At 35.2% G+C, this 16,313-nt stretch overlaps 1 protein-coding gene across 2 annotated transcripts in view; it reads left to right on the forward strand.

The window, feature by feature from the left end:
- PRKACB (protein kinase cAMP-activated catalytic subunit beta) overlaps positions 1-16,313 on the forward strand; it is a 132,425-nt gene that overhangs the window by 50,525 nt on the left and 65,587 nt on the right. Inside the window, exon 1 of one of the 2 annotated variants that reach the window (XM_059134983.1) lies at positions 5,263-5,547. The exons of the other annotated variant lie outside the window; for it this stretch is intronic. Coding sequence (XP_058990966.1) covers positions 5,364-5,547 — 184 coding nt within the window. The 5' untranslated portion in view covers positions 5,263-5,363. Of the gene's footprint in view, positions 1-5,262; positions 5,548-16,313 lie in introns of those variants that run through there. 2 annotated transcript variants of the gene reach the window in all.

Raw genomic sequence — 16,313 nt, forward strand, 5'->3', positions numbered from 1 at the left:
TTTGGTTAACAATAATATATCAAAATTGACTCATTAATTGTACAAATTTGCCATACTAATGTGAGATGTTAATAATAGCTGAAACGTGTGTGTTGGGTATATGGCAACCCTATGGTATCTTTGCAGTTTTTCCATAAATCTAAAAACTGTTCTAAAATTAAAGTTTATTTTGCCAAAAAGTTCCATTTTACATAGGTCTTAAAATGTAAATTATGTATTTTGTCAGGAAGTATCAAGTTGCCAAGGATTTGGAATGGAAAGAAGGAAAGCTTATGAAGAGGCATGAGAAAAGTTCATTATCTTGATTTATGGTCTCACAGTTGTATTTATATCTCAAAACGCCAAATTTCACACTTTGGATATTTGCAGTTTATTGTATGTCAGATATATTCATGAAAACTTTTTTTTTAAACAAATAGGGAACAAACAGAAAAGAAATAAAGAAAACAATAGACCTTGAGCCAATAATATCAATAATTACAGTAAATATAAATGATTTAAACAAGACTCAGCTAGATGTTGTAACAAGAAGTCAACTTTAAATATGCTGATATAATATTTAAAAGCAAAAGAATGGGGGAAAGATAAGTCCATCTTGATACTCTTGTTCGACATGATCACTGAAAGTCCTAGAAATAGAACAAACTATATCTGTTCAAAGATGACAAGCTTGCCTACATAGAAAATCCTAAGAAATCTACAAAAAGAAAAAGGCTCCTAAAACTAATAAGTGTGCTTAGCAAGGTTGCAATATACAAGGTTAAAATATAAAAATGTCATGTTTCTGTATACTAGCAATGAACAACTGCAAACATTTTTAAAGTACTATTTACAGTCACAATCACAATCAATAACTCCAATTTAAAAAAATGGTATGTAGGTATAACTCTTAACAAAATATTTGCAGGATCTTTATTCTCAAGATTATAAAACACTAATGAAAGAAGTCAAAGACCCAAGTAAATGAAGAGATAACTCTATGATCATAGATTGAAAGACTCAGTATATTGAGATATCATTTCTCTCAATAAACACAATCTTAATAAAGTCCCAGCAAGGGAGCACCTGGCTGGCTCAGTCATTAAGTATCTGCCTTTGGCTCAGATCATGATCCCACAGTCCTGGGATGGACCTCTGCATCCTTCTGCCTGCTCAGCGAGAAGCCTGCTTCTTCCTCTTCCACTGCCCCTGCTCGTATTTCCTCTCTTGCTGTCTCCCTCCGTCAAATAAATAAATAAAATCTTTTAAAATAAAAATAAATGAAAAATGAAAAAATAAAGTCCCAGCAAGATTATTTTTGTAGACATAGACAATCTTAAAATATATATAGAAAGGTTAAGGAACTCTGATAATCAAAACAATTAAGAAGAAAATAATGTTGGAACATTTACACTATCAGATTTAAGATTTACTAGAAAACTGTAATAACCAACACACTATGGTGTAGATGAAAGAACTGACACATACACAAATCTGTGGAACATGATAAAGTCCAGAATAGACCCAGACAAATATTGTTAATTGATTTTTGACAAAGGTGCAAAGGCAATTCAGTTGTTAATGGATATATAAATTGTGGTAAATCATACAATGGAATACTATTCAGCAATTAAAAAAATGAGTGAACTATTGAAACACAACAAGGATGAGCCTCAGGTGTTAACACTGTGCTAAATGAAATAAGCCAGTCTTAAAAGTTTGAATCCATTCATAAAATATGTGAATCCATTTAAGTCATTTTTTTGAAAGGCAAAACCATTACCTTAAAACCTTTATTTGAAGAGCAGGGGTCATGGTCATACTATTTGCCCTCTACATGGACAAATACATAATTTATGTATCACATATGCTTCCATGTTTTTCTTTTCTTTAACCTTGAAATTCTAAAGTACATAGTTATTCTTGGCCTCAGCATGATTGTGAACCTAAAGGTAGACAATGAAGTCACATGGCTCTAAGGTGACCGATCATCTGAATGGAAACATTCTAATAAAAAGATTCTTAGATGCTGAACAGTATTTCCAAGAACGAATTCCACCCTCCTGCTGTTCTTTTATTCTGACTTCCCCATCTTTTTTTTTTTTTTTTTTAAGATTTTGTTATTTGAGACAGAGAGAGGGAGAAGGAGATGCAGACTCCCTGCTGAGCCCCCCACTTCCCTATCCCTATTGGAAATATACTGCATTTGAAAAAATCTTTACTTCCTTTGTTGATCACTGTTGTGCAGTACAAAGGAGCTTTGATCTAGGAGCCAGAAGACTTAAGTGACTTTGTGCAAGTCACTTAGTGTTTCTAAGTTTATTTTCTCATCTTAAAGTAGAGATAATAACACCTGTCCTGCCTACTTCATTTGTAAAGATCTGATAAGCCAGTAGAAATTCCCATTTTGTATGTTGTAAAGTAATTGGTAAGTAAATATAAGGTTTCACCACTATTACTAAATATAGGAAAAGAAAAACCTGTTTTGTGGTATAACAGGAGATTCAACTCTGCAAATTGTTATAATCTCAAAAATTAATGCAGAATGAATAATAAGGACTTCATAATCTCAAAGTTGATTACTCTGGTTTTATTATCATACATTATTTAATTAAATTATTAATAGGGTATAAAATATGCTGTTATACCAAATTTGGAGTACAGGGCTAGACATTTTAGTACAAATTAAAGTTCTGTAAATACCATCAGGATGAATAACAAGCAATATACTTCTTAAGATTAATTTCAATTAATCAATTATGAAGGAAGGAATTCAGTTTTAGTAAAAGCTGTAGTTATTTCCTTCTAGCAGTAGATGCCAGTAGAGTTCTTCTTTTTAATAAAAATCAAGTTGCCTAAGTACTTACATAGCAACAACTTCCTGGTCACATTACCATATATAGAAACATTGCTCTGCAGACTAAAGATTCTACTTTCTATAAGGACTTTGTAACAAATGGAAACAGTTTTACTGAAAAAACAGTCCAGGTTTCAAATGTAGGGTTTTCACTCATCTAGTAAGGCTTACTTCCTCCCCATCCTTCTTCTATTTACTTTGCTGTTAATAGCCTTAGGTATTGTTTTAAATAAATGAATCTTAGTGTTCTAGTTAGGACTCTGGAATATCTGTTCTAAGCTTGAGCAACCTTGAATATGTCTGGCTAAACATGTTAAAGATGATATGGTGGGGTTGAAGTGTTAGGATTAGTTCGTTCATTTGGAAGAGAATACCATGAGTTGAATATTTTGGGAAGGTTAATGTGTCAGAGATGAGTGATTGAAAGAAATGACTGGAAGCAGGGAAAACAAGTTATTTTAGAAATTCACATTTGCACATTATAAAAATGAAACCCAAAGAATGAACAAAATTTAGTAACTGTAGAAAAAAAGAGTTCAATGACATTGCATAAATAAAATTAAAACGTTTTCAAGTATTTAATGATTTTACTTAGACCTTTAATTTGTTAGAAATGAATGCTTTCATTTTTAGGGGGAGACGAACCATGAGAGACTGTGGATTCTGAGAAACAAACTGAGGGTTTTGGAGGGGAGGAGGCTAAGGGGTTGGGTGAACCTGGAGGTGGGTATTAAGGATGGCACATATTGTATGGAGCACTGGGTATAGTGCATAAAAAATGAATCTTGGGACACTGAAAACAAAAATAAAATTACAAAAAAAGAGAATGCTTTCTTGAACATATTGAGTATATAATACATGCTCTATATTGATGAATTCAAGTAACATAATTTGAGACATAAATTTATAAATAGCAAGTTTTAACACAGAAGTTTAAATCAGTGGAGAAAGAAGAGAGAAATTTATTTTCTAAGAAATATGTTGGAAAATTCAGTGAAGAGGTGACACTTGGAGTGAGTCTCAAGGATGAAAGAAATTTCTCCTCTAAGACAGCAAGGCAGAGAATTAAGGGATTTCATCCACTTCAGGCCCTGTAGTCCTTCCATGCTCTGTAGAGACTGAACAGACTGCAGACACTTGTTCAGTCCTGTTTTGTGTAAAGCACTGTCAGATGTTTAAAAAAAATTATCTATTCTTATACACACATGTTTACACAGAAAGCTACAGATTTTAAAAGCTTAGTATTATAGATACTGTTCCCTATTTGGTTACATTGATACTAATTTTATTACACAAAACAAAATATACAACAGTGGAGCTGTTACTTGGCAAAATTCATAAGTCAATTTGTGTGTGTGTGTGTGTGTGTGTGTGTGTGTGTTGTCCTAAACTGATTATATTATTGTTCCAGTTTATTTATTATTGTTGTTCCTATTCTATTTGTCAAGCAGCTGGCAGGAAATTTGGACTAAGGTATTTTTAGGTAGATCCTCTCTCTCCCCCAAGGAGAAAAGCATATAGATTTTTCATCCTTTAATTAGTGTCAAAAGGCAAGTACTCGAGTTCATAATTAAGTGTCACAGGTTACTTTTTTCCTGCAATTGGCCAATGGCAAATTTTACTTTCTTTTAATCAAAGGAGTTGTTTCTAAGTCAGACCTAAAGTTAGGGATCAGTGAAGAAGTAGTACTCAGTGTTAAGTTTTAAAAATTAAGATGTTTCAGTAAACTAGAAGGAATTTTTTTTTTCAGTTGAAATGTTTTGCTGTGGCTGATTTTACGTAACTTTAAATCTTATATTTTGTTCATTTTTTCATATTTTAAAATGTACTGCTGATAAACACTTGTCAGCAGATGGTAAGTTTGATAAGCAGTACTCATATACTACATTTTTGTAGTTCCTGTATATATTAGACTTAAGTCAATGAGTTAGCAACATTTGGTTCTTTTTTTAAAGTGCTAGTTCAGATATTTCTTAGTTAAAACATGTTATAAAGTTGTTTTGCAAGGGCTTTTAATATCCAGTTTATATGAGTTTTCAGTGAAAAGTTAACTGCTTATCAGGATTCATAAAATCTGTACATTAGCTGATTTCCTGAAAAAAAAAAAAAAAACCACACAACCTTTTTAACATATTATATTTGGAGAGTGGTTTGGCCTTGAATTGTTTGCATAGAGTTGTAATACATGTTTAACTAGTTTTCTTTTTGAAAAGTTTTTTTCAGTCTGTATATAAAGTCTTATCTTTAATGTTCTCACTAAGATTAAACACTCTTAAGCATAAAACCATTTAGACTGATATTGCAAGTCTTTAAAATCCCCATCTCTAGTTGAGATGGAGGGTTTGCTAAGAAAGGCTCAGTAATGTACTGTTTTATATTAACAGGAAACAGAGCAGCAGTAGTGGTTTGAATACCCTGCAAACAGGAAGTTTGACACATGCATAGCTCTTAGCTTCTGTGTAAGAACTTGTTGAGCTCCTTCTGAAAATATTTTCATTTACTTTAAGTAAAGTGCAAATGCACATGAATGGCAGCTTATAAAGAACTACCCTGTAACCAGTATACGGGTACAACTGCTCTTCAGAAATTGGAAGGTTTTGCTAGCCGATTATTTCATAGACATTCTAAAAGTACTGCACATGATCAGAAAACTGCTCTGGAAAATGACAGCCTTCATTTCTCTGAGCATACTGCTTTATGGGACAGATCAAGTAAGTTTTGTTTGTTTTTTTTTAATGATACATTTTAACTAGAAGCTAAAATACTAATTGGAGTTTTAGAATCAAACATAAAGAACAATGTTTTGTCTTTTTGTAATTCATACAAGGACATTTTGCAGGATGAAGTTGCAAAATCCCACAAAACTTGATTATAAGTTGAACTGAATCGTGTAGTTCATTGTTTTGTTTTATATGTGACCATTAAGTCCCATGTCAGTAGGAAATTTTCTACAGAATTTTATGTCATGTCTAGTGAATGTTAGTTTGTTTTTATTTTTTGTTCTTATATGAAAGTGAAAAGCCTAAATTTTAGAAAGAATAATCAGTTTATTTTTTTTTTAAGTTTTTTGGATTTATAATCCTTAAAATTTAAAAGGGCAGAAGACTCTGGAATTTATAATTAAAGTTCTACTGTGTTTACCATTTTTTATTTTTAAGTACCTGTGTGAAAGTTACTTCAGGTTTTTTTATAAGCAGGATTTCTAATACGAAAGCATAGTATAATTACTCTATGTAAAATCTTATATTTATAACATAATAAATATCAAAAGCTTTTATATTTTTATTTTATGTTATTTTAATTGTGGTTAAAGGAGGGAAAACTTGTTTATGCATACATCACATTCTTTCCAGGCATGGTAAAATGTTTGAACTCGGTGCTTTGCTAAAATGTAACCATTTTTGGTGACATGCACTTTAAAAGATAAATTTCAGGTATAAACAATACCAGTACCTCCATTCCACATCTCACCAAAAATACCCTCCCCAAGGTATTTTTGTCATTGTGATTAAAGGAACAATAGAATTACCCTTGGTACCTTTGCCCTTTTTGCTATGTTTGATGATCAAATAGCACTAGGTTTTGCTTTTTTCTGTTTATATATTCCATTGCAGTTTAAAACTCAGTTTAAAAAAATAAAACAAACCAAGAATGGTTTACAAAATTTAGTCCTTGGTTTTTTACAGTACCTTCATGGTTCTATAGAAGTTTATTTGAATTATTTATTTACTGCATCAGAATTTTTTTTTACCTCCTTTGAGCTGTTTTAAGGAGAAAGTAAAGAACATATATATTGTTAAAATTCTTCTTACTTGAAGGTTTTGATTGTTTATAATTAATCCTTACTGTAAAGCAGGTCGATAGATGAGGAATCTCAAATATCTTCAAGGTAATGAACTGTTAAATATTAGAAATAATTCTACATTATTAAGATTAACCAAACAGCAGAAGTTTGTTATTCATTCCACTTGTCCTGTTCTATTAAATTGCACTCTTCTAGGTCCCTTTGGAAATCTTTTTCATGCATTTGGAAGACCTTTTAATTAAGCGTTCAATTAAGAATGGAGACAGTACTGAATTAGTTTCTGTTTCACTAGTACCTACTCCTCCAAAACAGACATAGTAGGTGTCTGTTTAGTAAATGTATCTCAAATGTGTTTGATGAATGAATGAGATCACAGGCTTGTAATAAAACTTATGTTTGAACCATACTGTCACTATTTCTTAAAAATGTATGGGGCCTGTGATGTTTTCTGAAACACATTTTAAAACTAACTATTGAAGATAACATCATGAGCATGATTTCTTTTAGAAAAAAGAGACTGATGGGGCGCCTGGGTGGCTCAGTGGGTTAAAGCCTCTGCCTTCGGCTCAGGTTGTGATTCTAGGGTCCTGGAATAGAGCCCCACATTGGGCTCTCTGCTCAGCCCACTGCCTACCTCTCTGCCTACTTGTGATCTCTGTCGGTCAAATAAATAAATAAAATCTTTAAAAAAAAAAAAGAAAAAAGAAAAAAAGAGACTGATAAAATGCTGTTAACATTTTTCTGAATTGTGATGTCACAAAATAAAATAAATAGTACACTTGTAACACAAGTAAAATTAGGTGCAGGCCTTGTAGCCCTGCAAATAATAGGCATGACACAAGAAATATTTAGAATAACTGAATATTCATTAATCAAGTATTTCTTCTACTCTCTTCTCTTTTTCATATCCCAAAAATATCAAAAGACACAATAATTTTATATACATAATGATGGGTATAGTAAACACAAGCTCTAGTTTTCTGTTATGGAGTGTGTTACTGTAGAGGAGAAAACACTGATGCAACAGAAACAGAAATCCTATCATTTCAAAATTCCAGGGTTTATTTTTGTGATGAAAGCACAAATTACCATTTACAGAGTGAGTTATAGAAGGAACTTTTACTATATGAAGTTTTTATGAAAACCACATTCTTCAAAGCTACTTAAAGCATTCTACTTGTATGACTTGTTTGACAAGAAAAAAGAATGTACTATCTCCTGATAATAAACATTTTGAATATGCTTGTTCCAAAAGTGCTATTTTAAGAAATCAACTAAGCACAGAAAATACATGTAATTTTTTTTTAATTGCCTGTTGAGTAAAGATTAATTACCAATTTAAGCATTTATGAAATGTAACAAGTTTTAATCCAAGTTTTTTCTCTAGTGATAGTAAATATAGGAAGAAATACAGTATAAAAGCCACACAGAACTGTGTTTTATCTTCTGTTATTAAACTAAGTAACAGGAATTCCTGTTTGATAACATAAATATTTAACAGCTGATTCCATCTACATATAAGTACAAGAAGTTCAAAAGAAAAACATGGAGGAATTCTGCTTTTTGTTCTGACTCAGAATGAACAGGAGTATTGATGTTCATTGAGTTCTCTTTGTAGCAAATGTATTATGGTTAGCTTTTAAATATTTCTTTGATCATAAGTGGTATATCAAATTATACAATGCTGAACTTAATTGAAGTTTTCACGATTTAAATCTTGGACTTTATACACTTAATGAATGTCTAATAACATTTTAAGGACTAAATAGGTGAATACCATCAAACACTTTTTTTATTCTCCTTCCCCATGAATTGACAAGCTATTTTTCTGGTAGATAAAAAGCTGTATGAGTGAATCTTAGATTTACGTATCATATTAAACAAATACACAATTTTATATATAGATTTCTTCAGGTAGGATTAGATAACTAAAATGGTTTATCAGGCCACTTTATCTAGTTAGTTTTACCTTTCCAAAGCTCATACGATCTTTAAGACAATTCACTTTCATGTTTTTTTTTTTTTTCCCTTGAAGATTAATTTATTCATTTTAGAGAGGGGCAGGGAGGAGCAGTGGGAGAGAGAGAAATCTCAAGCAGACTCCATACTGAATGTGGAGCCCAATGTGGGGCTGGATCTCATGACCCTGAGATCATGTCATGAATTGAAATCAATAGTCAGAGACGTAACTGACTGAGCCACCCAGATACCACTTTCATGTTTATTTCTTAGGCCACTGAATCTTTGTTACTGCAACTTCCTTTTTTTCCCCATTGTAACTTCTAAGCTAGAACACCATCCACATTATCCTTTTATCTGCTTTTTCTATCAGCAGCTATTCCATAAGTTTCTTGGTAGCAATCCATTTTTAGTCATTTGGCAAATGTTTTTGAGAATTTACTGTATCATGGTCTATAAATGGGCTATGGGAAAAATAAGTTCTAGTTCTTACCTTCAAAAACAAGAGTAGGAAGAGCAAACATACAACCAACATAATATTTAAGGTATAGTGAAATGGTTACTTAAAATTGTAAGTTTACTGTAGGAGCTTAGTGTAAGAAGAAATTAACATTAAGGGGAGATGGGACTACCTTTAAGAATATGAAGAATGAATTGACTTCTGAGACTCAGAAAAGGAGGAAAAGGTTATTTTAATATAAGAAAATAAATAACATACACAAATATGTGAAAACATGAAAATTTAGGGTTTACTGAAAAGACATGGTAAGATATTAGAAGGGTAGCCTGTAGATCTGATCTTGGAAATCTATCATATACTCAGAATTTTGAACTACATTCTAATAGACAGTGGGGAGCTAATCTGTTTTTTTTAAGTGGAAGATAGTATATGTGCGTTCTTTGTTAAAAGGGCCTAAAGAATTTTAATTTTTTTTTTTTTTTAAATTTTTTATTTTTTATAACATATATTTTTTATAAACATATATTTTTATCCCCAGGTCTGTGAATCACCAGGTTTACACACTTCACAGCACTCACCAAATCACATACCCTCCCCAATGTCCATAATCCCACCCCCTTCTCCCCAACCCCCTCCCCCCGGCAACCCTCAGTTTGTTTTGTGAGATTAAGAGTCACTTATGGTTTGTCTCCCTCCCAATCCCATCTTGTTTCATTTATTCTTCTACCCACTTAAGCCTCCATGTTGCATCACCACTTCCTCATATCAGGGAGATCATATGATAGTTGTCTTTCTCTGCTTGACTTATTTCGCTAAGCATGATACGCTCTAGTTCCATCCACGTTGTTGCAAATGGCAAGATTTCATTTCTTTTGATGGCTGCATAGTATTCCATTGTGTATATATACCACATCTTCTTGATCCATTCATCTGTTGATGGACATCTAGGTTCTTTCCATAGTTTGGCTATTGTGGACATTGCTGCTATAAACATTCGGGTGCACGTGCCCCTTTGGATCACTACGTTTGTATCTTTAGGGTAAATACCCAATAGTGCAATTGCTGGGTCATAGGGCAGTTCTATTTTCAACATTTTGAGGAACCTCCATGCTGTTTTCCAGAGTGGCTGCACCAGCTTGCATTCCCACCAACAGTGTAGGAGGGTTCCCCTTTCTCCGCATCCTCGCCAGCATCTGTCATTTCCTGACTTGTTGATTTTAGCCATTCTGACTGGTGTGAGGTGATATCTCATTGTGGTTTTGATTTGTATTTCCCTGATGCCGAGTGATATGGAGCACTTTTTCATGTGTCTGTTGGCCATCTGGATGTCTTCTTTGCAGAAATTTCTGTTCATGTCCTCTGCCCATTTCTTGATTGTATTATTTGTTCTTTGGGTGTTGAGTTTGCTAAGTTCTTTATAGATTCTGGACACTAGTCCTTTATCTGATATGTCGTTTGCAAATATCTTCTCCCATTCTGTCAGTTGTCTTTTGATTTTGTTAACTGTTTCCTTTGCTGTGCAAAAGCTTTTGATCTTGATGAAATCCCAGTAGTTCATTTTTTCCCTTGCTTCCCTTGCCTTTTGCGTTGTTCCTAGGAAGATGTTGCTGCGGCAGAGGTCGAAGAGGTTGCTGCCCGTGTTCTCCTCAAGGATTTTGATGGATTCCTTTCGTACATTGAGATCCTTCATCCATTTTGAGTCTATTTTTGTGTGTGGTGTAAGGAAATGGTCCAATTTCATTTTTCTGCATGTGGCTGTCCAATTTTCCCAACACCATTTATTGAAAAGGCTGTCTTTTTTCCATTGGACATTCTTTCCTGCTTTGTCGAAGATTAGTTGACCATAGAGTTGAGGGTCTATTTCTGGGCTCTCTATTCTGTTCCATTGATCTATGTGTCTGTTTTTGTGCCAGTACCATGCTGTCTTGATGATGACAGCTTTGTAATAGAGCTTGAAGTCCGGAATTGTGATGCCACCAACGTTGGCTTTCTTTTTCAATATCCCTTTGGCTATTCGAGGTCTTTTCTGGTTCCATATAAATTTTAGCATTATTTGTTCCATTTCTTTGAAAAAGATGGATGGTACTTTGATAGGAATTGCATTAAATGTGTAGATTGCTTTAGGTAGCATAGACATTTTCACAATATTTATTCTTCCAATCCAGGAGCATGGAACATTTTTCCATTTCTTTGTGTCTTCCTCAATTTCTTTCATGAGTACTTTATAGTTTTCTGAGTATAGATTCTGTGTCTCTTTGGTTAGGTTTATTCCTAGGTATCTTATGGTTTTGGATGCAATTGTAAATGGGATTGACTCCTTAATATCTCTTTCTTCTGTCTTGCTGTTGGTGTAGAGAAATGCAACTGATTTCTGTGCATTGATTTTATATCCTGACACTTTACTGAATTCCTGTATAAGTTCTAGCAGTTTTGGAGTGGAGTCTTTTGGGTTTTCCACATATAGTATCATATCATCTGCGAAGAGTGATAATTTGACTTCTTCTTTGCCGATTTGGATGCCTTTAATTTCCTTTTGTTGTCTGATTGCTGAGGCTAGGACCTCTAGTACGATGTTGAATAGCAGTGGTGATAATGGACATCCCTGCCGTGTTCCTGACCTTAGCGGAAAAGCTTTCAGTTTTTCTCCATTGAGAATGATATTTGCGGTGGGTTTTTCATAGATGGCTTTGATGATATTGAGGTATGTGCCCTCTATCCCTACACTTTGAAGAGTTTTGATCAGGAAGGGATGTTGTACTTTGTCAAATGCTTTTTCAGCATCTATTGAGAGTATCATATGGTTCTTGTTCTTACTTTTATTGATGTGTTGTATCACATTGACTGATTTGCGGATGTTGAACCAACCTTGCAGCCCTGGAATAAATCCCACTTGGTCGTGGTGAATAATCTTTTTAATGTACTGTTGAATCCTATTGGCTAGTATTTTGTTGAGTATTTTCGCATCTGTGTTCATCAAGGATATTGGTCTATAGCTCTCTTTTTTGGTGGGATCCTTGTCTGGTTTTGGGATCAAGGTGATGCTGGCCTCATAAAATGAGTTTGGAAGTTTTCCTTCCATTTCTATTTTTTGGAACAGTTTTAGGAGAATAGGAATTAGTTCTTCTTTAAATGTTTGGTAGAATTCCCCCGGGAAGCCGTCTGGCCCTGGGCTTTTGTTTGTTTGGAGATTTTTAATGACTGTTTCAATCTCCTTACTGGTTATGGGTCTGTTCAGGCTTTCTATTTCTTCCTGGTTCAGTTGTGGTAGTTTATATGTTTCTAGGAATGCATCCATTTCTTCCAGATTGTCAAATTTATTGGCGTAGAGTTGCTCATAGTATGTTCTTATAATAGTTTGTATTTCTTTGATGTTAGTTGTGATCTCTCCTCTTTCATTCATGATTTTATTTATTTGGGTCCTTTCTCTTTTCTTTTTGATAAGTCGGGCCAGGGGTTTATCAATTTTATTAATTCTTTCAAAGAACCAGCTCCTAGTTTCGTTGATTTGTTCTATTGTTTTTTTGGTTTCTATTTCATTGATTTCTGCTCTGATCTTTATGATTTCTCTTCTCCTGCTGGGCTTAGGGTTTCTTTCTTGTTCTTTCTCCAGCTCCTTTAGGTGTAGGGTTAGGTTGTGTACCTGAGACCTTTCTTGTTTCTTGAGAAAGGCTTGTACCGCTATATATTTTCCTCTCAGGACTGCCTTTGTTGTGTCCCACAGATTTTGAACCGTTGTATTTTCATTATCATTTGTTTCCATGATTTTTTTCAATTCTTCTTTAATTTCCCGGTTGACCCATTCATTCTTTAGAAGGATACTGTTTAGTCTCCATGTATTTGGGTTCTTTCCAAACTTCCTTTTGTGGTTGAGTTCTAGCTTTAGAGCATTGTGGTCTGAAAATATGCAGGGAATGATCCCAATCTTTTGATACCTGTTGAGTCCTGATTTAGGACCGAGGATGTGATCTATTCTGGAGAATGTTCCATGTGCACTAGAGAAGAATGTGTATTCTGTTGCTTTGGGATGAAATATTCTGAATATATCTGTGATGTCCATCTGGTCCAGTGTGTCATTTAAGGCCTTTATTTCCTTGCTGATCTTTTGCTTGGATGACCTGTCCATTTCAGTGAGGGGAGTGTTAAAGTCCCCTACTATTATTGTATTATTGTTGATGTGTTTCTTTGATTTTGTTATTAATTGGTTTATATAGTTGGCTGCTCCCACATTGGGGGCATAGATATTTAAAATTGTTAAATCTTCTTGTTGGACAGACCCTTTGAGTATGATATAGTGTCCTTCCTCATCTCTTATTATAGTCTTTGGCTTAAAATCTAATTGATCTGATATAAGGATTGCCACTCCTGCTTTCTTCTGATGTCCATTAGCATGGTAAATTCTTTTCCACCCCCTCACTTTAAATCTGGAGGTGTCTTCGGGCTTAAAATGTGTTTCTTGGAGGCAACATATAGATGGGTTTTGTTTTTTTATCCATTCTGATACCCTGTGTCTTTTGACAGGGGCATTTAGCCCATTCACATTCAGGGTAACTATTGAGAGATATGAATTTAGTGCCATTGTATTGCCTGTAAGGTGACTGTTACTGTATATGGTCTCTGTTCCTTTCTGATCTACCACTTGTAGGCTCTCTCTTTGCTTAGAGGACCCCTTTCAATATTTCCTGTAGAGCTGGTTTGGTATTTGCAAATTCTTTCAGTTGTTGTTTGTCCTGGAAGCTTTTAATCTCTCCTTCTATTTTCAATGATAGCCTAGCTGGATATAGTATTCTTGGCTGCATGTTTTTCTCGTTTAGTGCTCTGAAAATATCATGCCAGCTCTTTCTGGCCTGCCAGGTCTCTGTGGATAAGTCAGCTGCCAATCTAATATTTTTACCATTGTATGTTACAGACTTCTTTTCCCGGGCTGCTTTCAGGATTTTCTCTTTGTCATTGAGACTTGTAAATTTTACTATTAGGTGACGGGGTGTGGGCCTATTCTTATTGATTTTGAGGGGCATTCTCTGAACCTCCTGAATTTTGATGTTCGTTCCCTTTGCCATATTGGGGAAATTCTCCCCAATAATTCTCTCCAGTATACCTTCTGCTCCCCTCTCACTTTCTTCTTCTTCTGGAATCCCAATTATTCTAATGTTGTTTCGTCTTATGGTGTCACTTATCTCTCGAATTCTCCCCTCATGGTCCAGTAGCTGTTTGTCCCTCTTTTGATCAGCTTCTTTATTCTCTGTCATTTGGTCTTCTATATCACTAATTCTTTCTTCTGCCTCATTTATCCTAGCAGTGAGAGCCTCCATTTTTGATTGCACCTCATTAATAGCTTTTTTGATTTCAACTTGGTTAGATTTTAGTTCTTTTATTTCTCCAGAAAGGGCTTTTATATCTCTCGAGAGGGTTTCTCTAATATCTTCCATGCCTTTTTCGAGCCCGGCTAGAACCTTGAGAATTGTCATTCTGAACTCTAGATCTGACATATTACTGATGTCTGTATTGATTAGGTCCCTAGCCTTCGGTACTGCCTCTTGTTCTTTTTTTTGTGGTGAATTTTTACGTCTTGTCATTTTGTCCAGATAAGAGTAAATGAAGGGGCAAGTAAAATACTAAAAGGGTGGCAACAACCCCAGGAAAATATGCTTTAGCCAAATTAGAAGAGATCCAAAATCGTGAGTGGGGAGAAAGGGGATAAAAAGAGGTTCAAAAAGGAAGAAAGAAAAAAGAAAAAAGAAAAAAAAAAAAGAAAAAAGAAAAAAAAAAAAAAGAAAAGAAAAGAATTTTTTTAAAAAAGAAAACACCTAAGAAAAATGTAAAAAAATATATATATATATTAGATAAACTAGTAAAAAATCGTTAAAAAAGAAAAAGGTAACAGTTAAAAAAAAATTTTACCCGAAGGCGAGAAAAAAAAAAAATGAAAAAGAAAAAATTAAATTAACTGCAAGACTAAAAAAAATCACAGGAAAAAAGCCATGAGTTCCGTGCTTGGCTTTCTCCTCCTCTGGAATTCTGCTGCTCTCCTTGGTATTGAAACCGCACTCCTTGGTAGGTGAACTTGGTCTCGGCTAGATTTCTTGTTGATCTTCTGGGGGAGGGGCCTGTTGTAGTGATTCTCAAGTGTCTTTGCCCCAGGCGGAATTACACCGCCCTTACCCTGGGCCGGGGTGAGTAATCCGCTCGGGTTTGCTTTCAGGAGCTTTTGTTCCCTGAGCGCTTTCCGTAGAGTTCCAGAGGACGGGAATACAAATGGCGGCCTCCTGGTCTCCGGCCGGGAGGAGCCGAGAGCCCAGGGCCCCACTCCTCAGTGCGCCCTCAGAGAACAGCGCCCAGTTACTCCCGTCTGCCTGACCTCCGGCCGCGCTCCGAGCTCACCGAGCCTGCGACCGGTTCAAGGTAACACGGAGCTGCAAGCTTACTGTCGGCTCTGTCTCTGTAGCCGGCTTTCCCGTTCCAATACCCGCAAGCTCTGCGACACTCAGACACCCCCGATCCTTCTGTGACCCTGCGGGACCTGAGGCCACGCTGACCCCGCGTGGGCTTCGCCCCGGTTTAGCCTCTGGAGCGATGTCCCTCAGCGGAACAGACTTTTAAAAGTCCTGATTTTGTGCGCGGTTGCTCCGCCGCTTGCCGGGAGCCGGCCCCTCCCCCCGGGGTCTATCTTCCCGTCGCTTTGGATTCACTTCTCCGCCGGTCCTACCTTTCAGAAAGTGGTTGTTTTTCTGTTTCCAGAATTGCTGTTTTTCTTCTCTTCAATCTGCTGATGGATTTTCAGGTGTTTGCAATCTTTAGATAAGCTATCTAGCTGATCTCCGGCTAGCTGAAGCAGTCTCAGCTTGCTACTTCTCCGCCATCTTGACTCCTCCAAGAATTTTAATTTTAACTAGCATAATAAAGGAAAAGTTAACTGGCTTATTCTGCCAGGAAATAAGCAGGAAATTTGGATACTAAAGATTTTCTATTTCAGCTGGGCAGGTATTTACAACTAAGACTTTTGGTCAGTACATGACCATAGCAAATGAATAGTCAGACACTGGATTCCCTTTACAATAACAGTGCTAATTTAAGATGTTTCTTCTCTCTGGAATTCCTTTTCCTTTCTCCCACCAGTGGTAAGATCTGCTCTTACGTTCAGACTCTGTTCAATTACTATCTCTAACAAAAATCACCAGAGCATTCTTTTCCTATTTTTCATTCCAATAAAATTCATAATCTTCTTTCTTTGTTCTCCTATCATCTTATGCTCACTT

Source organism: Mustela lutreola, chromosome 10 (assembly GCF_030435805.1).
Source record: "Mustela lutreola isolate mMusLut2 chromosome 10, mMusLut2.pri, whole genome shotgun sequence".
In the NCBI taxonomy this organism is placed as follows: domain Eukaryota; kingdom Metazoa; phylum Chordata; class Mammalia; order Carnivora; family Mustelidae; genus Mustela; species Mustela lutreola.